We start from the raw sequence: 23067 nt of genomic DNA on the forward strand, positions 1-23067 counted from the left end.
GTTCATAAGGATGATTCAAGTTGTGCTTGAATTCAAAAGTGATTCTTTTAGCTTTTATCTACTGAAAAGTTAATGCTGAAATCATGGTGAGATCCAACACTACAGCTGAGAAAAGTATACTTTAAAAAGGGAAAATAGAGTCTGCAAATGGCATTTCTACAAATAACCAGACTCAAATAAAAAAGCCAAACTGTCCTTCTTAAAATCGTTGTGGGTGTTCACCACTGATGAATTTCCTTAAATTAGATATTCTATCTAAAACTTTGAGAGGTGTCCAGGAAGATGTTACCTGGAGCAAGACCCAGCGAAGATGCTGGCCAAGACCATGCATTAGTTCATCTTAGATATTACTGGCCTGACTTGGCTATTCTGGGCCTTAAAAACAGTGAGTGACCCCAGAATGACACATATGACAAACAGAGCCAGCCCTTCAGACTGGTGATGGTCATGTTGCTTTTGAAAATTGTAATTTTTATGTTGTTTTAGTAAGTGGGCTGGTTTGGCAGGATATTGCATAAACAGGATTATTGTATGGGCAGTAGACAAGACCATTGAGAAGCTTACATTTCAAATTTAATTTCTGCAAAACATTTTAAAAAATGCACGCCCTTAGTCACCACATTTATTTCTGAGTTAGGCTCTAAGCCTGATCTGATACACTGACCTGGCAAACTCCCAAAGACTACCTTGGTTTCCATTTCTGAATAACAGTAACAGTTTTTAATTTCATAGGAATGTTGTAAAAATTAATTAATTAGTCACCTGACTCTCCTATGTGTGCCTATTAAAGACAGCAAGGATAATATTTAACCAGTGGGTCTGAACCTAAAAGATTCCAGGCATTTTGGCACTGATCCAAGGAAACACTTCAGTATGGCTTTCCTGGACCTGGACCAGAGCATTCAACATCTTTCAGGATCAAGTCAAGTGTCAATAAGATGAAAAGTAATATAGACAGACAATGATTATTATTTATTCCCTGACTGATCCTGAGGGATGGTGAATATTGCCCTCACCAAGTGATGAGTGCCTTCATTGAATAGCTTCCTTGCCAAGATATTTATCTTCCAGCAGACTTAAAGAACTGTAAAAAAAAGAACACAAAATCCCACCTCCCTGTATCTCCAGGAAATTTACTATCAAGAATAAAGGAGGTAAGAGATGTCAAAGTATACAAAAACTGTTTCAAGAGATATTTTAATATAGATGTGATGTCTAATTTCAAGAATTTTGGTTTTTCCAGGACTCTAGAATTTAGAGAGCTTTCATTGCAATATATCATTTGCTTTGAAAAGCAATTCCCAGACAAGAAATAATATTCCCCTTATTTTGTATCAAAATAATTAAATGCATCACTGGTGATCTCAAACACATCTACTCACAGCATCCCAGGCTGTTTCCTAATGAATCACAACTGATCCCAAAGTGACCATTCTGCAAAACCCTGTTAGGAAATTAACTGCAGGCCGGGGAGTGGTACTAATCACACAACCAGGCAAGGCCACAGCTGCCCAGCTTAGCTCTTTTTCCTACTGAATAAACTGGTAAGTTCTTCCTACCGAGTGGAGCTTCTGGTAGAGGCCACACGCGTTGCATACATATCCACCATTTGCATTCTTCCGCCAGAGAGAGGTCTTTGTGGTCAGGCAATTGGCACAGAAAACACCCGAGCCTCTACGTCTCTGAAATAGGGAAGAAAAAGGGAAAAAAAACAGGTCAGAGGTGAGTCACATGAGCTGTGGAGTTAGGACAAATCAACACAGGAGTTTTGTCTCTAGACTGGCAACAATGACAGTATAAAACCACACTGCCCATAATGAGGTCAGGTTCAATTGTGCTTAATAGGCACCACTGATTTTCATTATAATTAACCCCAGAGTGATGGATGAGGTGTGTGAAACACCAAAGCCTTTTCAGAATAACAACTTTAACTTTTTGAACTTCAGGTTTTGTGCATTTAATGATGGTTTCTAAACAGCAAATTCTGAAAAAAATCCCTTGGAAGCTGACAGAACCTTCTGTAAACTCTCCTGGTCTCACAACAGATTATTTCTTTTTAGCTAGCTTTATTTAAAAGTGTGATTGGTAACAAGAATTCTGTAACACCACCAGACAATTAATTACAGTTTGTACCTGTCTCATACTAATTCCTTAAACAGAGATTATATTTGAATGCATGATACCGTATTTTCCACTTATTTCTGATATCAGTATAAGCTACCATATATTCCTGCATCATACTATGAACAAATAAAAGTACAATATTTTTTAATGAGACCTCTTCTGAACTTCAAATGAAGTCCCAGAAAACACTGTGTTATTGACAGATAGTTTTGTTTGTTTTATTTTAGTAAGGCAAAGAAGGGCACAGTAAAGCTTCCCTAAATACAAATTGATTTTAACCAGACTGAGCTGTGCATTCACCAGCTTTCATAAGGATCCAGGAATATTTAAAAGTAGGCATGTTTATGAGTATTGCTCATTAAATTTTTTCTATGGAGTAATGATTTCATTAAACTTCTCATTTAAACAAAAGTCAGGCTGTGTTTGTGGGCCCAAATACTAATAAGCAGGAAATGGAATTCTTTTGCTGAAAAGAAAATCCGAATTTTAACTCCATTCCCTTTTTGCAAAGGGAAAAAATGATCAGTAAGAAACCTTCACCAACTAAGATAAGAATGAGTGAGTACAGGGAAAACAGTCTGGGTGAAAACTAATTTTATTATAAATTAAAAATTACTAACACTATAAGTAAAAATTTCAGGGTTTCACAAAATTTAAGTAATTTATTTAACTTTAGTTCATACTGAAGAAGACTGGTGCTCATGCCAAAAAAATACAATGGTTATAATTGTACTCTGATACATTTCAAATGGAAAGCTTTCTGCAGACATAATTTTGGCTTCAAGACTGGAACACTTTCTTGGCATTGAAAGGGCATTTGATTCATCGGGTGTTTCACAATGTATCACTAAAAAGACCTGGTGAGCAGCCAGTTCCCTATAGGGTAATTTTTCCATCCAGATGCAAGTGCTATCAGAGGCCCTCGTCAGCTAAACTAATTATGATCTTGCATTTGCTGATGCCTGCTCACTCTAACGTTCGACATCCTCCATTAATCATCAATACAAGGAAAATGAATGAAACGTAAAGAAACGAGGGCTGGTAAGCTGCACAGCCATAAAAATCTGAAATGAGTGCAATAATTTAACAAGATTGGGGAAATGTTTTTAGTGAGCACAAAGTCAGGCTAACAATTGCCCTTTTAAACCAAGAACACAATTTCATTTGTAGAGCAGGTTGTGGTACTTTAAAGTGATACAATAAAATCAAGATTGTCATCAAGATAATCCCTCTCTCACGCCCGTACATCATTCCCTGTTTTGCCTCTTAAATCAGATGCTGTAGTATATGATATTTTTCTCAATGTAGCTAAGGGGAGAACTAGATGGTAGTTGATGTCCTTCAGCAAACATTTAACTAGTTGTGCATATAAGCCCTGGAAAGGTGAGCTTGTCTACAAGTACATTGAAGGTCCCAATTTCTTTTTGTGGCTGGATATCCTCGACTAGTTTCACCTGGCTGCTGAAATATTTTCCATCAGAGTACAATAAAAGCCTCACTAGACTAATCCCAATTTGGTCCCCTTGGAGGGTGAGAAGTTTCCAAGTGGATATGACTCTATATGGCCAGGATTCAGCTACAACTGCAGAACTGCTTCTTTTCATTCCTACTTCTTGTATGCTGGTCTACAGTTTCTTGGTATGGTGTATTAACCAAGCGGAGTCTTAATCTGAGTCAGTCTTTCCACTGTTTTAGTTCTGTTTGTGTTCCTTGAGTTTGGGAAATACCCTCTACAAAGTCATGGAAGACTATTAAAATATAGAGAGAGCAGTCTAGTTTGTATGCTGCATTTCTACACACCTGAAGGGGGACAGAAGGCAAAGCTACACAGAAATTTTCATTAAATGCAGTGGAGCTATTAAATGCAGTATATCTATAAAACATCGACAAAAGCAACTAATTTTTTCTCTCTTTTCTAAAGTAAGATCTGATTCAAACTGGGTATTAGTTGCAGTGAAATCATATAATGACTACAGCTGACAAAAACCTACGAAACACATAGCAGTAGATGTTTGTACTGAAATTCTATACCTCTGCTTATTCACTACTTACAAATATTTATCTGTTTGAAATGTCAAGGAGTCCAGTTAAACATCCTTCCCTAAATTTAATGCAAAGTCTGTAAATTCCTCTTTTGTGCTGTTCTGTGTTGTACCTTATCTTTCTTTACCTTCTCTTATTTCTGTACTATTTAGGGACCATACAGGACAATCAACATTGATTATTTCAGTATTAAAGTGTTTCAACATAGGTCGCATATATTAATAAATGAATAATTGAAACATCTCTGGAAAAACTTAAATGCTGCTACTTCATTGAGCATTTTGGTTAGAAAACAGCTATTTATAGTGGGGACACACAGCTTTAGAATGGATTTCCTGACACAAAACAGGACTATGGCAGAATTGGACTAAAGATTCTTGACTCTCAGATGCTACTAACCACAGAACAGACCTGCCTGTCAAAATACACCTCAGAAATTTTTTGCCTGCAATAAAAAACTGGAGGGCTTTTTTAAAAGCCTACAATGTAGCAACCCTATTATCTTAAACAAATAAAATTTCTTAAAAGAAAAACAACAAAAACCTAGGCCTTTACTTCTCATATACCAACTTTCCTAAGTTATTGGTCAGCAGAAATTGATTAATTTTTTTTGTTGCTAAATGTTCAATAGCAATTCTACTGTTAGTGATGGTACTTCTGCATGGGTCTGCATACTCATCACTTGAACTCATCAATAATACTGGCCAATACTGCTGCTTTTCTGGGTAGTCTTGCAAAGAAACAGGCACTCAAGCTCAAATCCAGCAAAGCCTGTGCAGCAGCTATGGCCCAGAGCCCCCATAAAACCCAGCCATGGGCTCAAGTGCTCTGCTAAGCACTGCCACCATTCTCAAGAAGTATGTTAGAGAACTTTTGCTCTTCTTCTGATATGATCCTACCACAGTTAATTTCTTAAATCAGCATAGTAAATGTAGGTCAACATGACTAGTCATGAGAGAGTCTGAGCCACAGATAAAAAGATTTCAGTCTGTGATCAGTGCCACTAGCACTGTCTGGAGTTATCAATGAAAATGTCATGTACATCCTTGGAAGAAAAAGTCAAAAGGGTCTAAATAACTAAAATATGTATCTACTAAGTCAAGTTTTAATCATCTGGGGCCTTACAGCCACTACATTACAATCTCAAATCCTGAAGGGGCCAGTGCAGAGAAAAGCCTGTCTCTATTTCCATTCCAGTTCCGAGGTCTGGGCGTTTAATATCACAGTTGTCTCAAATCACATTAGGCTGAAACTTGGCATATGTTTTTGTCAGCCCAGATGTAACTTTTTTTTTTTTTTTTTTTTTTTTTTTCTTTCTTGGTACTGAAAACTTTATTTAAATCAGTTCAGCTGTTTATAATTTGGAGATTGGCCAAACTGGGGGGTGGGCAGAGAGGAGATTTCAAGTTTTTCAGATAACTTTCTAACAAATCTACAGTCAGAGTGGCTTTTCTCTAGGGAAAATAAAAGTATGCACACATTTTAGTGTAGTAGCAGCAAAGAAACAAGTGGATTATTATATTTATGTATCTAAGTTATGAAAATTTGTAATTATTCACTGAATATATCTTGCAGACCTCTCTACTGACTGTTTTCCCTTGGTAAGAACCATGATGAAAGCATGTAATTGCATAACTACCCTTGATATGCAGAGTATTTACTCACATTTTTTATGGTTTCATATCTTGACCATTTCAAATTGAACAAGTCTGAAACTTGGTATATACAGCATCAAGCCTAAATGCCTAATTTTTTTAACTCCTTAGATGATTTTCAGTAGTTACCAATACTTCACTGAAACAAGGCAATCTTTAGTAGTCCTTTCTGCTAAGCAATAAACCAGCAGAGAATATGAAAACAAGTGATTCACTCAGGTGTCTTGCCAGGCCCTTCTTCATAAAAACTTCTTTCAATTTTAAAGGATTGACTCTACAGTTCACACTATTCCAAACTTTGTAGCCATACAGAAGAATATTTATACTCCACATTATACAAAAATATTTCATCATGCACTGAACTTTCAGGGATTTTTTTAGTGGAAGTTCATGTAGCAAAATATATCCTGTAAGAGCACAGCCAAAAACAGTGCTTAGGAACTGTGACTTTTTAGCTAGCTAGACTAAGCAATGGTGCCTGACACTCTGCTAGTGCCAAATACATCCTGTTTTCAAAATTTCTGCCAGAAGATGCTTTTAGAAACTCAAATAGGCTCCACAAGCAGCAGCCAAGGATTTTCTTACATCACCCTCTTTGTTTTGGACACAACAAAATTTGTCTTATTGCTGATTACTTTCACTTCCCTAACACAAAACGATGATATGATGAGGACTGAGTGGATTTTTTACCATCTCTGGCCACTCTAACGTGCCAGAAACAGAGCATGCTGTCAATAATGGCTCCAGAACATGAGGTGCAGTGAAATCCTCAGTGTTGCCCAGGAATAAGCATGTGCCTGACCTACTTCCAATGATGAAGTCGGGGAATACAAGCAACTATGCCTCACTGAAAAAATGCAAAACGCCGGCTCTGGATGCTCTCCTGCAACTCGGGAGGTCCAAAAGGAGAGCTCCAGGAAACCTGCACACATGCTCAGTATGAGCCAGGTGACTTGCTGTGGAGAGCAATTGTAAGCAGCTGCTCTCACTGGGCTGCTACCACACAGTACAGAGAAGCAGCATAGTGCACTCGTGACTGCATCTACCTTTGTTGTGTTTGCACTGCCGTAATTTCGAAAGAGTTCCTTGTTCCACACCATGTCATTCCTGCTTTGTTCTCCTTATATAAGCAGGTATTTGATCATCTTGAGTTTTGGTGAGGTTTAGATTAACGTTTAAAACCTGGGCAGCAGGACAGCATCTGGATGTTGGAGTAAGTACTACTTTCTTCTGATTAGGATGGGAAAGGCATCCTTCAGACCTCGTTTCTTTTGGTTGCAAAGGCACTCAGACCTTTCTGAATGTTTTTAATCAAAACTGCTTTCTCTCTCTACTGTGAAAACAGACACAACTATGTTTCTGTGAAGTTTCACATTTTAAAAAATTACTTGCTTTTGCTGTAGCTATGTCTAAATTAAAAAGAAAGTCATTGAGGCTCCCTTCCTTTTTTAACCTCAACCACTTTCAGGAACACATCATACACAGCAAATTTTTGTCCCAGAAGGGAAAAACTGAAACACAAAAAGCAGAGTATTAAAGTAGAAGTTGTTTTCAACCTTAAGTATGAGTTAACAGATGCCTCTCCATCAGCTTAATGTGCCAAATCCTAACTCTTTATCTAAGACATTTTCAAGAACAATTGCATTAAACAGCTGTATTTGAAAGAGACATAAGAAAGACATTAGGAAAGACAAGGTAAAAAAGAAAGTAAAAATGCCAAAAAGTAAAGTAAAAATTACACACTTAATTCATATAGAAAGTTTAGTGGAATTTTTAATGCTGTATCGTGACAGCATCTTTTTATGATATATGCTGTATCATAACTTTTAATGAGAGGAATCAAGGGGGCTTTAGAGAGAGAAAAAATCCAGACAGTAAATTAAACATTACTGCTAGTACAGCCTTTCAGAATACTACCCCTGATACCTTAGGGAGAGTAAATATTTAAATGTTCATGTAAACTGCAATTATTTTTTTAACAGCAACAAAAATGAAGATGAGTTTTGGTCCCAGCATTTGAAGCTGTATTTTGTAAAGCTACCTTAGAGACAGCAGCATTCACTACTCAAAAAAACCACCCCAACTCCACCCCAAAAACTAGACAGCAAACTACAGTCTCTTTGTGTCGAGCAAGAATGGTTAAGTAAGATACTAGTTTAGGACAATTTGTACTGAAGTAAAACAAACACTGATCAAAATAAATTAATAAATTAAGAAAAACAGAGCTATGAAAAGAAGCCAGTAAATCACTTGCTGTAACTCTTCCACTGCCATCACCTCCTCACCTTTACATCTTCCCTCAAGTTACAGCTCACCCAATCCTTGCCACTGTGCAGGAGGGGACCTGGCTTTGGATACCACCTTGAGCCAGAGCCTGAGCTCCACAGGCAAGAATTTACCTTCACTTTCATCTTCTGTTAATAGCCATATGCAACTATAGGATCACTTAAATTATCACAATACACTTTACAATGACTTACTAATTTTTCATTCACTTGAGCATTTATCAGTGAAAATCAGGTAGTTCAAATCATATCTCTTTGTCAATCCAGACAGTTACAGAAGGCAATTTCATAGTTTCCCCCTCAAGATCTGCAGTGGCAGAAACATGAAATAATATAACTTTTTCTGCTAGCAAGATTTCCTTGTCACAGTTTGTGGCAGGTAATTTGTAAACACAGTTGCATATGATCTTCTGACAGGCCAAATACATATACAAAGACTAAATAGATACACGTATTTTTTAAAATGTGCATTATTATTTATATACTTATACCACTTATTTATTATATGAGGCATTTGCAATGAACAATGAGAAATATTTTCTGATTAGCTATATGTTAGTCTGGTTTACAAAGAGCTAAATATTTCTTTAATCATTTTACACAAAGTATGATTTTTTTACAAAGCAGTTGCCTTCTAATGTCTTTTACTGGATATAATGTATTTTTATGATCTTAGCCTTCAATTTGCACAAGGTGACCGCCATTAAATCTCTTCCAGTGCCTCAAAGCAGCCAGCACACTATGGTATAGGCTCACTTCTGCTGTATTTTGCCACTGAATATCAGCAGCATGACAAATATTTTCAAGGAGGCAACCCAAAATTTTATTTTTAAGGTTTTATTAAGACCAATAGCAAGGAGCAAAAAGCAACCTGAAAACCTGCATTTCCCGCACAAGAATGATGTCACTTTGCAGCAACTGAAACCTATTCAAGAGGAATAGGAATTCTGCCTCCCATAATTCACTGAGTCAATTACACAGGAAAGTACTGTGTAATGGGCTGTCCCCCGTCAAACAGCTCACGTACACCACTTCCTTCTCAATTACCAACTTGTCTGCATTGCCATCTGTAAAAACGAACGCATACCTTGTGTTGCCAGTTTCTGCTCTTGCACTTCCATTAGTGGAACTGGCTGCAGCTGCTCAAGAAGAAAGCCCTGATTGTCTTTGTTTCCCCTTCATGTAGGCACCATTTTTCTCCTTCCCTTCTCTACATCAGCTCAAGGTAGCACATTATCTTTGCGGAGGTGTGCTCACCACTCTTTAAACTAAAGTCTGTCTAAATTTGAGTCCTGTTATCTTTTCACAGTTTATCTAACATAGTAAAAAGATGCTGGCAGCATCTCTCAGTATCTTCACCAGAATTATGGAGTTAGTCTTGCAACAGGTTTTATCAATCCTTTTTAAGTACTGCTGTAAAAATTCCCAAGTTGCTGGATAAACAACTTCACACTTTTCTAAATCAGCTTGACCACACAGGCAATTTTAAAGCAGTATTTATGTGCAGCATTCAAAAATAAGATTACAAAAGAAGTCTAATTTAGAAATAATAGCATTATTATCTGCAAAAAATGGTTAAGTAGACACATTAGTGTACCTAAACAGAACAGAGGGAGCCTGGTTTAGGAACTGTGATCCTGGCCCCAGAACTTTTCTCTGCTTGCACTTTGCTGCAACAGATTCATGCAGCAGCTCTGATGCTGAATGGCTGCTTGAAACCTCAGTGCCTGCACAGAGCGACCACTGCTCCTTCCCTAACACCATGTGCTTCCAAACAAACTCAGCTTTTCTTAGAAAACAAAACTAAGTTGTTATGAGTCTCTTGCATTTTAGTTTCAAATTAGAAACACAATATAAAATGGTCTAAAATGTACAAAATTAGGCTATTCTTCTGATCAGAAACTGGCTAAAAGTAGTACCCTCAGAACTAAGCATGCTAAAAGTGACATCAAGAAAACTGGAAAAGCCTCAGACTCTTTTACTTCTTGGCACAAAGCAAAACTACCAAAACTTTGCTGTCTCAAACGGGGATTCTAAATCAATAGTCAGACTTTGCTATAAACTAACTGACTTTCTGAGATAGTCATTTGTGACAGTGCCTAAGCATGGAATTAGGTGCTTAAATTTAGTGACCAGTACCAGAGGATTTATGTTCAAGAAGGCACTCCGTGTACCCCTTCTTTCATGAAGTAATCTTCCTCATTAAATGAACAGACAAAACTGGAGCAGAGCTCTGTCCGTATTTCCTTTAACACCCCGGCTCTGACATGGCAGAGGCAGCAGACTGCTTTTGCAGATCTCAGCTACGAGCCAGTATGTAACTCTACATGTGATAGTAATTGAGGGTCCCAATCCCACAAGTGCTCTGCTGCAAGCGTGAGCACAAAGCTGCTGGAGTTCTCAGCTTCTGGCATCTGTTCCCACTTCCACAGAAATCAGATGGGCAAAATTAAGTTTTGAAGGGGAAAAAAAAAATCACAGACATTTAAAAAACATTCCCTGACCTTATTAAAGCCCACGTGATCTCTATTTATACAGAAAATAGCTCAGAAAGCCAGCAGCTGAGAAGAGGAACTCTCATTTGTAGATTTTGGCTGAGGGCTGCCAAAATCAGCAGGGGAAAGGCTCCTCAGGGGTAAAAATTTCAAAAGCCATTAAGAGTCATAGAAGCCTCAGTCCCACTGACTTTTGATCACATACATCCTTCCAAATTTGCACCCCAAATCTGGAAATTACACTGTAAGAATAACTTTTAATTCAAAGTTACAAAATTAGGATCTGAAGTTTCCATAGACGTCTTCAAGACTCAGAGAGGAAATGTCAATTAGGTGTCTACTCCTTGGTGAAATCAGTGAGGTAAAATTTACCTGTTACTTGTATTTTAAAAAAATTCCCCTTAGGACTATTAATTTTATTTAAAGAAAAAATGTAACGAGAAAATGTTTCACATGGGCAGCTATAGCTCACATACTTATACTTGTTCAGGAACTGTAATAACTATAATTTGAGTCTCATGCAGTCCCTGTGAGAAAGCTGTTCCTAGTGTAGGACACAAAGCAGACTGTGTCCACCTTTTATTTTCAATACACTTAGGACTGCAGTCTTATTGCAGATCTTGTTACGTGCCGTTGCTAGAATGATTTCCATTCAGAAAAATCAACATTTGCCAACCCATACCACACAATTACCATAGTTATTTCCTATTGTGAGCTGAGGGAGAAACTGTGGTATCCCAGACACCACGGTGTGGTAAATATTGAAAATTAGTGGCCTTTTTATAATGGACATTTTCAACTAATCCAATCCATTCCAAACACTTCCAGATAAAAAGACAATATGCCAGAGTCTGTGTCTAAGTGGCTGGTTCTAACATAATCATCTTATTCCATCCTGTGATCACAGTTTCAGCAAAAACACTTGATGGCTTCCTTTCTGATAGCTTTAGGAAGTAAGAATGGACTAGAGCTGTGATCAACTCCAGCACCTATGTAAGGAAGTAACTCCTGATAGACAAAAGAGGAGGGGAAAGAACCCCAATACCACCGCTGTATTTTTTAAAAGCTAACCCATCTCAAATTGCCTAGAGCCTCGCAGGTTGCACTGGACAAAGCAGTGCCAGCAGGTCAGGGGAGGTGATCCTTCATTCTAGTCAGCCCTGGTGAGGCCACACCTGGAGCACTGTGTCCAGTTCTGGGCTCCCCAGTACAAGGAATACCTGGATGTATTAGAGAGGGTTCATCAGGTGCCACAAAGATGATTAAAGGACACAGTCTTCTTTCATGCAAGGAGAGCCTGAGAGAGAGCTGTGACTGTGCAACCTAAAGGAGAAGGCTTGGGGGATCTTATCAGTAAGTACCTGATGGGGGAAGGAAAGGACAGAGCCATGCTCTTCTCAGTGGTGCTCCATGAGAGGACAAGAGGCAAAGGCACAAACTGAAATACAGGAAATTTCATGTGAACATAATGGAAAATCTTTGTTACTGTGAGGGTTGTTGAACACAAGAGCAGGTTGTCCTGAGAGGCTGTGGAGTGCCTGTCCTTGGAGAAACTCCAAACTGACAGGACACAGAGCTTAGCACCATGTGCTGGCTGATCTTTCTCTGGGCAGTGGGGCTGGATTAGATTTACCTCCAGAGCTGCCTCCCAGCCTCAACTATTCTGTGAAGCTTTCTTCAGTGAGAGTCTCTAGATTGCTTAGATTAGAACTCTTCTGTTCTAATAATTTCTATCCATTTTAGCCTTAACTGCTATTCATTTGCATTGCAACAGAAAGTATTTCAAATTTTAAGGCTAATATAGTATTTATTACAATAGACCAGACAAAATTTTATAGATTACAAACTGCACAGCTATTAAAAATGGAGAAACTTACTTTCAAATTCCACTGTAAATAATTTCAGAATGTTTACAATGAACATTATAAAGTATCTGAAGTAGTTTTTACAAAAAAATTTCACTGCTTGCTCTTTCCTATCAAGATCCTAATGCCTACTTGCAAATGAGACTCAACATACGGTGGTATATAGCTTTCTTTAAAAATACCATTAAGATGAGAAGAAGAGAACAACTGTTCTACATTTTAGAGACATTTCTCCTTAAATAGTGTTTATGTACTGCAAGCATCCCTTCCATAAACAAACCAGGTCTTTGGAACAAGTGAACACAATCTCTGAAGAATCTTTACCAGCTTCTATTTCTGGTACATGATGCATTGTGAATTTTAGGCCAACATGGGCATATGGTATCCTAGTTTGATAGGAAACATTTCATGGAATTCAAGACAGAGCCACAGCACAATGACTAGAGACCTTAAAATCTTAGGTCACTGTGATACAACACAGGGTTAAAAAAAAAAAAAAAAAAAAGAAAGAAAAAACCAGAAAAACTAAGTATTTCCTGATACAATACTACAAGCAGTAAAGGCATGTAAAAGCACAAGAAAAAGTAATAAGGAATACTCTGAATCCCCTGTTAATCAAGCTTAACCTCATTGACCAAACTGCCTTAACTTCTTTTTTTCTTCCTTTAGGAGAATCAACCCATTAGGAAATAATAAAAAATAAAATTCAAACCAAATACCAAACAGTATTTTTCTTAGAAACATTTATTATGGATTTGGGGCTCTTCTGCCTTTGCAGCCTTAGAAGCTGGTATGCCCTCTCTTCTTTCTCTGCTCATTCACATCTGCCCAGAGAGAGTACTGTTATTACTGCACAGCAGTGCTTCCAGCAGCCCTAGTCTAATTTTTCTCTTACTGTTAAGAAAGTGGCTCTTAAATTGCTTAAGACACCAGCTCCAAAATCTGTATAGTCAGAATCAGACTGCATTTCACCAAAGGAATTGTTTCTAATGTAAGTGACAAGGGACAGCTTACTGCTGGGGGCAGTCATTCTCTGAAATGGCACAAGCCTGACAAGAGCACTAAGAGAGAAGCACATAACTTAGCGGGGTTTTCCATCAGGAGTTCTGCATGCCGAGGACAAAATGTACCCACCCTGTCACATACTCAGGCTGGTTCAGAGCGCTGTGAAGGACTGAAAAACGGCTTTCAAGAAATCAGGCACCGCCTGCAGGAGAGGCATGGCGAAAACTGTCCTGCCAGCCCACAGCTACCTTATTTTTCACATCCTTTGGAGTCTTCTTAAATGAAGCTGACTGTGCAGAAATGCCTTGTAAAACAAGCCCTCTCCTTCCTTTCTGAAGTGGCATCAGCGTAACAGCTCTGCAGCCCCGCTCCCAAGCGGCTGTGGCTGATCCATATGTAACTGTGAGGCAAAAACCACAGCGCTGCCTGTACGTGTTCATGAGCTCCTGCACGTCTTGGACACGGACTCAAAGAAGGGCTGACTGGTCCCATTCTACTACTCAATTTATCAGACTTTAGATAGAAAACATCACGCAACAGTTTCCTTTTTATCTTCCACCTGCCAGTATCAAAATTCATCTGATTTTGAAACCAGCTTGCAGAAGGCTCACATATACAAATCTGAAATAAAAAGAAACCTGTAAATTTAGACATGCTGTACAAAATCATAGCTGCTACTTGTGAAAAGTCTACACTCAAAGCCATTTCTGTCTTACTTGACAGAACAAAAACTCTGACATCCTTAAGAATTCACTCTTCAATTTAATACAGGTTTTATTTTAACAGTGAATGTCAAATTGTTTTCACTCCCTTTCTTTATCTTCATCACCTACTGGAATCTTAAGAAGTGAGAAGGAAAAATACATACACCAGAAAGGAGCACATTTATAATGACATGCCTTTTTTCTACGAGAAAAAAAATAACCCTCCATTTCATCAGCATCTTTGCCAAAAGCACTTTGAGGAACTGAAAAGAGAAGGGCCTTTATTTCCTACATATATTTTATAGGAAACATTTTTTGGTTCTGTGTCATGCACTAGGATTTCACACCTTAGTGGCTGGTCGTATGGAAATGGACATGACTGGAAACTTCATGGCTGTGAAACCCTGATAGTAAAATCAGCAGGAAGATGAGGAAGGTGTGGGGAACACTGAATGATTCATGCAGTAACAACCTTGGGGTCCTTTGAGATGATTTTGAGATGGCTGCCAACGCTACCTGACTATGACCAGCATCCTGCACCCTCTAAAGCAGGCTGTAAATCTGAGCACGATCCAGAGCAAGTACTGCTCTTTTAAATAATGCCCACACATGTAAGTGGATGTGACATGTATGGATTTTTATATGGAAAGATCTTTCCAAAATCAGGGTGCAATTACCAATGAGTTATACCTCCCAGAAATAATTCCTAGCATATAAATACCAGGCCCTGTTTCCTTTATTAATAACAGTCTGAGTTAATGAGGGAACAGCTTCCAGAAGTTACTATAAGCAGTGCAAAGCTAAGCAACTTAGCCACAACATTTAACAAATCAGTGCTTTGCAACTGATTCTTCCATTGCCAAATCAAAGACAAATCCTCTCCTACTTCATATGCAGTTAACCTATCGCATAAAGTACAAGGAAAACAGAAGACAGCAGAAAATCTACCTAGTTAGCCCTGACTTGCTTCCAGTCTGTTTTCAACACAGAAGAAGAAAAGAGAAAGATTAAAAACTGGCTGCACTGAGTTTGCTTTTTGCTATGGTGAGGATAATTCTTGGCTGATTTTACTACAGCATTGCCATTTACCTTTGGAGCCCTGGCTCATGCGTGGCAAAACCAGAGCAGACATGGCAGACTAATCTTGAAGATGACCTGCATAATGTTACATTTTGGAAATGACAGTCCTGAGGCACAGACTGCCTGCACAGCCAGGGCTGTGATTTCTCCTAGGTTTCAGTTGATTAATGGCCTCGTAATGGAATACAAGTTTCCTACAGAATGTTGTAATCTCCCTACAAATTTGGTCTTGTCTGCTATTTACTGGCAGGTTGTAGGAGCAGGGGAGAGATCAGTGCTGCTTAAAGAACTGGGTGCAGTCTCAGAAACAGAGGGGAAGGGGCAGGAAGCAGCTGGGCATGACTGTACCATTAGTTACTGGGACCAGAGGGTCCTGTGAGGGCTCTGAAAGGGTGCTGCTCCCATGGCAGGGACAAAAGAAACACTGGGAAAACATACTTTGGGCAACACAACAACTGGAATGAGCTATTTTAAAGATGTGTCAGCCTTAAAAATGCCTAATTCCAGCCTTCATTTTGAAGTGTTCCTGTGGGATGTATTTGCACACACACATGACATCAATAAGCCGAGCAACTCACGACTTTATGGCTCATTTTTGAATCCAGTGCAGTCTGTGGATCATGAGTCACACAGCCTGATCTTACACAAAAGGCTAAACGGCTACAGAGAGCAGAGTGAGAATGAAATTCCTCCATTTTTAACAATGGTTACTCACAGAAGGCAAGATGGGGATCCCCTTGTTTATCACAGCACCACGTAAGATTACCCAGTTATTTAAGCAGCAAAGTAGCACCAAAAAAAAGAGACAAAAAATGTCACCGTGTAACTTAGAAGACATCACTATGTTTATTAGTAAAGCAATAAGAAATCTAGCACTCACCTACTAAAGACTCCTAGCCACTACCTCTTCTCAGTTTATTCATTAAACACTGCTATCCTGGATGGAGTAAATAACTGCCAGGAAATGTACTGCTCATAGTTCAATATTCTGATATTTTAAAAACACAAAACCCTTTTCATGCATGGATATCTCTTAATGTGTCTGCTGGAGATTCTGTGCAAAGCACACACTTGCAAGAGGGAATGTTAGATGAAGCCTGAGTTATGCTCTTTGGTTCTAACAGATTTTAGTAAGTCTGATCAACTAGCACATTCCAGACTTTATTGCACATCCTTCTTTTACCATTTCTTCCATCAACCAACTAGTTAATAAGAGAAGAGGAAGAAAATGTGTGTGCAATGGATAGCAAAGCATTCCAATAAGCCACAGAAGTGGACAAATAATATAATAGCTGGGAATATCAAGCAAAGATGTTAACATTAACTAGGTTTACTTTTCACACTATTTAAATACAAAAAATTATAGTAAGAAGTTTCTTTATTTTAGTCTTAGCCAATTTTGGGCCACACTGCATGTTAAATAAACTATTATTTAATCAAATACAGGCATATTAGTCTCACTCCTGCTGACAACTTCAATTAGAATATTTTTGCTTCATTCAAAAAAAAAAAAGAAAAAAGAAAAAGCTCATGATCTTTAAACTACTATGGCTTCTGCACAACATCTGGTTACAATTTTTTATATATTCAACCATCAAACTTCTATCTCCACAAAACAGTTTACTCAAGATTTGTTTTAATTATCTTTCATTTCAAGCTTCATATGGCTTTGAAAAGAGGGTGAAAAGATCGCTTATGATGCAGACAGACACAAACTGAAAAGGACTATACATTGAAAGAGGACTTTGAAACAGTTTTTAAAAATGAAAAATTCTTTTTATCATTGCCAGGAAACAAGTGCTACTTTAACTGTTTCATTACACAGTATCTCTTGGCTTGTTCATTAACGATTTTAATGGATTTTAGCTGGATTCTAGGATTAAGGCAACCCTTTTTAGCACTTTCCTTGGAGCCATACAAGTCACAAATATGTATTTTCTCTTTTTCTAGCCGATGCAACAGTGGAAAAACTGTATTTCTAAAAGTGGTAGTTTAAAAAAGAATCCATAGGAAAAAAAAAAAAAAAAAAATTCATCTGAATGTGATAAAGTGTAAGAATGAATTTTATAACAGCACAGAAAAGCTTTGCTCATCAAAAAAAAAACCAAACTTGCAATGCATTTTAAGCATGGGAGAAATCTAATTTATTTTAATGAGCTTTTTCACCTGTGTAAAGTTAAAGATATCCATAAGCTTTTCCAAGACTGGACCTAAGACAAAAATCAGGAAAATACCTGAGGTTCTGTTTTTATTAAATGTTAGAGCCTCAGGCAGCAAAAAGGACATAAGTATATTTTTCTTAAACAAGTATAGGGGTGCTACATCAAATCAATGACTCATCACTACAGACAGAAGCTGTCTTGTTGTGGTGGAATCACTGTAAATGGTGCAGGATATGAAACTTCTTATTCATTTATTTGCATTACATATATGGATTCATGGAAAAGCATTATGGAAAGCTGTTATTTATTTTATGAGGTAACTGGTTTCAAATCCAGTAAATTAAACATCTTTTTCCTGTTTTTTAATCAGTCAGCACCCATAATTCCAAGATAGGGTATTCAAAGAAACTTCAGAGTTTTTCTCCTAGAGATTTATTCTGATGCCATGCATGGATTAGTTTAGACATGGAAGGTCATATTTTATTTCTTCCTCCTCTTAAAGATGCTCCAAAGAAGCCAGTAGAAGACATAGCTGCAAAAACACAGCTTATAACCATGATAAACTTATAAACAGTTGTGTTTTACTGACTCCAATTCTCAGACAGAAACTCTCTTAAGTTTGGTACTGGAGCAATACACAGTCTTTTTAGAATTTATTTTTAATGAGGAAACTTCTTCTGAGTATTAAAGAGGACCAGAAAAGACAATTTAATTTTGGTTCCGTGAGAAATTCTGGAATTAAACCCATGACAGAGTAATGTCTCTAAGTGGGTGACCACCAGCGACCAAAGCATATACAATACATGCATGAAAAAAACCAACCCTTCTCAATCCATGGCCAGCTACACCAAAAGGAGTCAAATCTATGGAGCCTACTTCAATTAGTCAGGAGGACCTCTGAGGAGACTGCCTCACTGAACTCCAGGCACTGCCTCCACTGGGACTGCAAGAACTGCTGAAACACTTCCCCTCTTAGGGGTAATATTTGACACTTTGCTTTGTAACCAGAAACAGGAAAACACAGAAAAATGCACAACTCTAAGTACATGAACATCACTGAAAAAAAAAAAATCACCATTTTTCACAAAGCCTTGGTTGGCACAGAGGGTGATGGCAAAGATGAAGAAGCTGTATTTTATTGAACAGTTTCGCAATCTCAGGCTCAAAATCCTGCAGCTCCCTAAAACACGTGACTGATTCTCTGTGTTACAGATGCCACCTCAACCTCTCAGCAAAACTGCTTCATGTGGATTAAAGTGAGGAAACATGAATTGTCACTGACCTCACAGACACAGCCTCTGAACACTGGGCTTCAGTATTCCCTGCCACCTCTTATTTTGGGTATGAAGAACAGGACTGCAACTCAGAATAAGAGGAAGCCAGTGGTAAAACCTATTGCACCTCCTGCACACAATCCCCACCAACACTCCCAGGGAACCTTTGGAGCATGGTGGGAATTCAGACACGCGATTTTGATTAATGTTAATGCAAGTCGTGTGGCCAAATCCCTGTACACTACTTTGAGAGCTTATTCTAAAATTGAAATATAATTAAGGTTGCAACACAAACCAAATAAGGCAGGGAAATGACACTTCATTAGTAACCTATTGGGTGCAAGCACCACAGGTAACCTGTTGCCTCAGTACTATAATAAAATGTTTAAAGTGTTTATATACCACCATTGTGAACTGCTTATGAAAATATGGTAAAGACATCCAGACACAATTTTAAAAAAAGGTTAGCTTCTGCAACTATATAAATTACTTCTATAGATTATTTAGTTGTGGTACTGGATCTCAAGATTTTTAGTACTCTTCCTAGTGACACTTGGAGACCGGCACATTTGTTCTGTTTGTAAATTTATACTGAAGACCAGCCATGCATAATACAACTGTCTGTCAACAGAGGAGCTGAAGAGCTGAAGGGAGTAGGATTGCATATGAGGAGTCTGTTTAGCCAAGCTCATAGGTAACAGACAAAGGATCTAAAGATTGTTTTCAGTTTTACCCCTTGCAAAAATCTGTATTCCAGATCCTTATAACTGTGAATACCAGATTTGAACTCTCGAGAAAGGGTGCCATGCATAATCCTTTGTCCCTAGCACTGCTTTTGCAGATGCCTCAAGTGGCATTCCTGCGGTCACTCTCTTATTCTTGCTCCACAGTAAACTGCCAAGTCAGTTTTGGCAGTCAGTTGGTTTGGGTTTTTTGGTTTTCTGGTTCCTTTTGTTTGCTGTTGTTGTTGTTGTTATCAATATTTATAATATTAATAATAACTACTACTATTATCATTATCATCATCATCATTAACATTAGCAATAGCACTATTATTCCTGTGGACTGTGGGCTAAGGTTTTTCATCTTTCTCCATCACATAAAAGCCAGTAGAAAGAGGAGTTCTCTGAACACTTTCTCATGGAGGCAACAGTAACCTTTTTACTAAAACTCAGCAGAAGATATCAAAGAAACTAATGACTACAAATTATAATCTGCAATAACCTCCTTTCACAGTCTTTCCAGTGCAGAAAGAATGGTGTGGTTTTGTGTGTGTATGTGTGCATGAACAACACAGGGGAAAGAGAGGAAGTGACAACTGATAGCAGCAATATTCCGCTGTGCTTTAGAGAACACGGAGCTCTCACAGCAGCAAGTAGACAATGGTTTTAAACCAAGCAACTTCCATTATTATTACTGAAAGCAAATTAAATTAAAGACACAATTTACAACACAGTCCTTCATGTAAGATTTAGGATTATCATTATAAATCTCAAGTATTTTGTGCAGGCATTCTGGACACGTGTAATGCTGTTGGTAGCACCAAATTTCAAGCTTTTAACATACATACTACGAAACAAAATCTGAGAAAAAGAACTGCTGCTTAATGGAAAAATATTAGGGCAGCAAATGTTAATCTCTATTACACATCTATTCATTATCCTCCTTGCCATACTTTTAGCAAGTTCAGAAGAGAGGACTACTAAAACAAATTTGACTTGAAGTCTGTAATATTACTTTATAGGCACTCAGGTAGACTCACATAAAATGTCCAAGTAAAATTATCTAAATTACAATGATTTTTTTTTTTTCCTTTAAAAACTCATTGAGTGTATCTTATAGAGATAGGCTTTTCTAAAACATTATGGTCTCTTTAGAAATGGATTAGAGGTACACTGTCTTTTGACATAGTGCAAGAAGCAGGAGTGTGTAGACAGCTCAGAGGATGTAATTTTTTCTCTCTAACATAAAAAGATGTGTGAAGTTACTATGGCTCTTCAAAAAGGCCTAGTAATTGAGCCTGGTTATGGCCTCATTAATGTGCAAGTTTCATTTATCACCTTCTCTCTTTGAGGATTATATGCATTGATTCATCAAGACATGTGACACATGGTTTTCATTTGCTCTGTTCAGTGCTTCTATTAAAATCAGTTTGCACTAGATGGTAAGAAAAAGTCTGAAAGTAAATCACACTAGCCTCCTGAAAACTGAAATGAGAAAATTTCAGCTTCAAAAAACAAAAATAAATTACTATTAAATGCACTTTTATTCGCTTTTCATACTCTTTACATGTTTTTCTTTCAAGTAGGTTTAATAACAGGTTTGCTAGAGTTAGTAATAACATAAAAAGAACATAAAAAACAATGTACACTGAACAGGGGCGATGTTGTCTAGTAAGCCCACTATCACAGAAAGCAATTGATTTTACTTTGTGTAAATGCAAGTGACAAGAATAAAACAGGCAAGGTCTTTTCCTGCTGATCTACAAAATCCATGGTAAGTTGTACAGTTTTATAATGAGATGTCCTCATATAAATTTCCTTCTGCCTTCTTTCTTTACTTTGCTTTTCTAAAATATGTATCACTTCAAATATTTCCATTCTGCATGTCACTGGCAAATGCCAAAAATAGAGAAAGAGAGATCTGATAAAGATAAAGCATGACAAAAGTTTCACGGATAATTGCCTTCACATATCCAGTTCAGCTCTCATCTCTCCTAATTAGCCTCATTACCATACCTTAAGACAGACCAGCAGTCACTCAAATTCCCTGTTTTTAATGTCAAAACTATTGCTGACAGGCAAATGGACAACACATGCACTGAGTGAGTCTATTCTAGACTATTCTTTTACAAGACTAGCCTGCAGCAAAAAATACTAAACAATAGGTCTTCTATAAATGTATAATGAAAGTATACATACAGTGTGTGAATACTCAATAAATTATTGTTCTATTCATTGCTCCATCATCTCTTAAAATGAGGACAATAAAAAAAGAAAAATCATTCTCCAGAATATCAGAGATCAAACCATTGCAGTACTTCACTATTACTGGTACTGACTTTTAGAACAGCCTTGCCACAGTGACTGAAAAAAAAAATCACTTGAGTTCTGTAGTTTGACTATGTTGGTACAGTACTGCTTTCAGCACACCCACGCTATCTCAGGAAGCTTTTTGTTTTTACAAATCATGTTAAAATGAAAAAGCTTCATCCCATTGCTCATATTCATTTAAAATTAGCTCATAAAAAGTATCCACAAATAGTTCACAGGGGCACTAGAAATATTGTAATATTAAACTCCACTGACTATCAAAACATTAAACTGTATAATGGGAAGGGATTGAAATCCTTCTCAATGTCCATTTCTTTTTCACTGTTGTTTTTGTCCCACATTACATTATGTATGGAGTTTACATACATGGTACTTTGTTTTCATTTTCTCTATTTCTCTATAAATATCTTTCTGTCTAACATCTAATAATTTTTATATGTTTTTCTAGTACAACCTCCTGGTAAAAGGTGCCATTTTTTAGTTATTTGACATATTTTCATGTCCACAGTACCATTAATAAAATAAAAATACTGTTTAATAATTTTCTTAACAGAAATTTAACACTTGCAATATCACTTATTTAAGAACTGGACATTACACATTTACTGCCCTCTTTCCTTCTCAGCTCCACAGGCACAATCCTCTTTGTGATTTTTTGTTTTTTTGTACAGTTGTAATACAATCTCTACAGCAAAAAAACCCAAGACAACAAAACCTTGCAAAAAAACAACAAAACAAAACAAAACAAAAAAACCCCAGTGAAATGGACTTTCTGCACTTTGCATTTTGGGAAAACGAGCAGTCCATTCAGCATGACTGAAAAATACCCTGAAGGCTAATATTTACTAAGCATGGCACACACACAGGAGCCTTGTTAAAAATCCACAACAAATCTCTCATTGCAAACAAATCCAGAGGCTTGAAAGCTGCTGCAACTGTCGGGGTAATGCTGATCCTGACAGCAGAAAGCTGCTTTTTACCAGGCTAACAGCTAGCTAGATGTCTGCTGGCTTCTCACCAAGGTTTCACTATTTCAATTTCTTCTCTTCAGGATTTATTAGGTGATGAATATACAGCAATCTATGAAAGGGCTGAACAGCATCAAAAGAAGGTAAGGCTGCCACATCCGGGCACTCGGTACTCGAACAACGCCGGTGACCAAGGACTGCAACTACTTCATGCAAATAGTCAAAAAAAGCCAGCTGAAATTAAACTCTAGGCTGGAGTCAGACACTGTGAGGGAAAGAAATGGGTCAAAAAAGGGCTTCCAAATAACAGGAAATACTTTCAGCTTCACACGTAACGCTTCAAAATGGACTTTT

At 37.6% G+C, this 23067-nt stretch overlaps 1 protein-coding gene across 13 annotated transcripts in view; it reads right to left on the bottom strand.

Annotated features, from left to right (window-relative positions):
• TRPS1 (transcriptional repressor GATA binding 1) overlaps positions 1–23067 on the bottom strand; it is a 213805-nt gene that overhangs the window by 9871 nt on the left and 180867 nt on the right. For all 13 annotated transcript variants that reach the window (XM_050970638.1, XM_030228437.2, XM_050970640.1 and 10 more), the window contains one exon: positions 1560–1682. In XM_050970638.1, the coding sequence (XP_050826595.1) occupies positions 1560–1682 (123 nt within the window). The remainder of the gene's footprint in view (positions 1–1559; positions 1683–23067) is intronic.

The sequence above is a fragment of the Serinus canaria genome, chromosome 2, assembly GCF_022539315.1.
Source record: "Serinus canaria isolate serCan28SL12 chromosome 2, serCan2020, whole genome shotgun sequence".
NCBI classification, from domain to species: Eukaryota; Metazoa; Chordata; class Aves; order Passeriformes; family Fringillidae; genus Serinus; species Serinus canaria.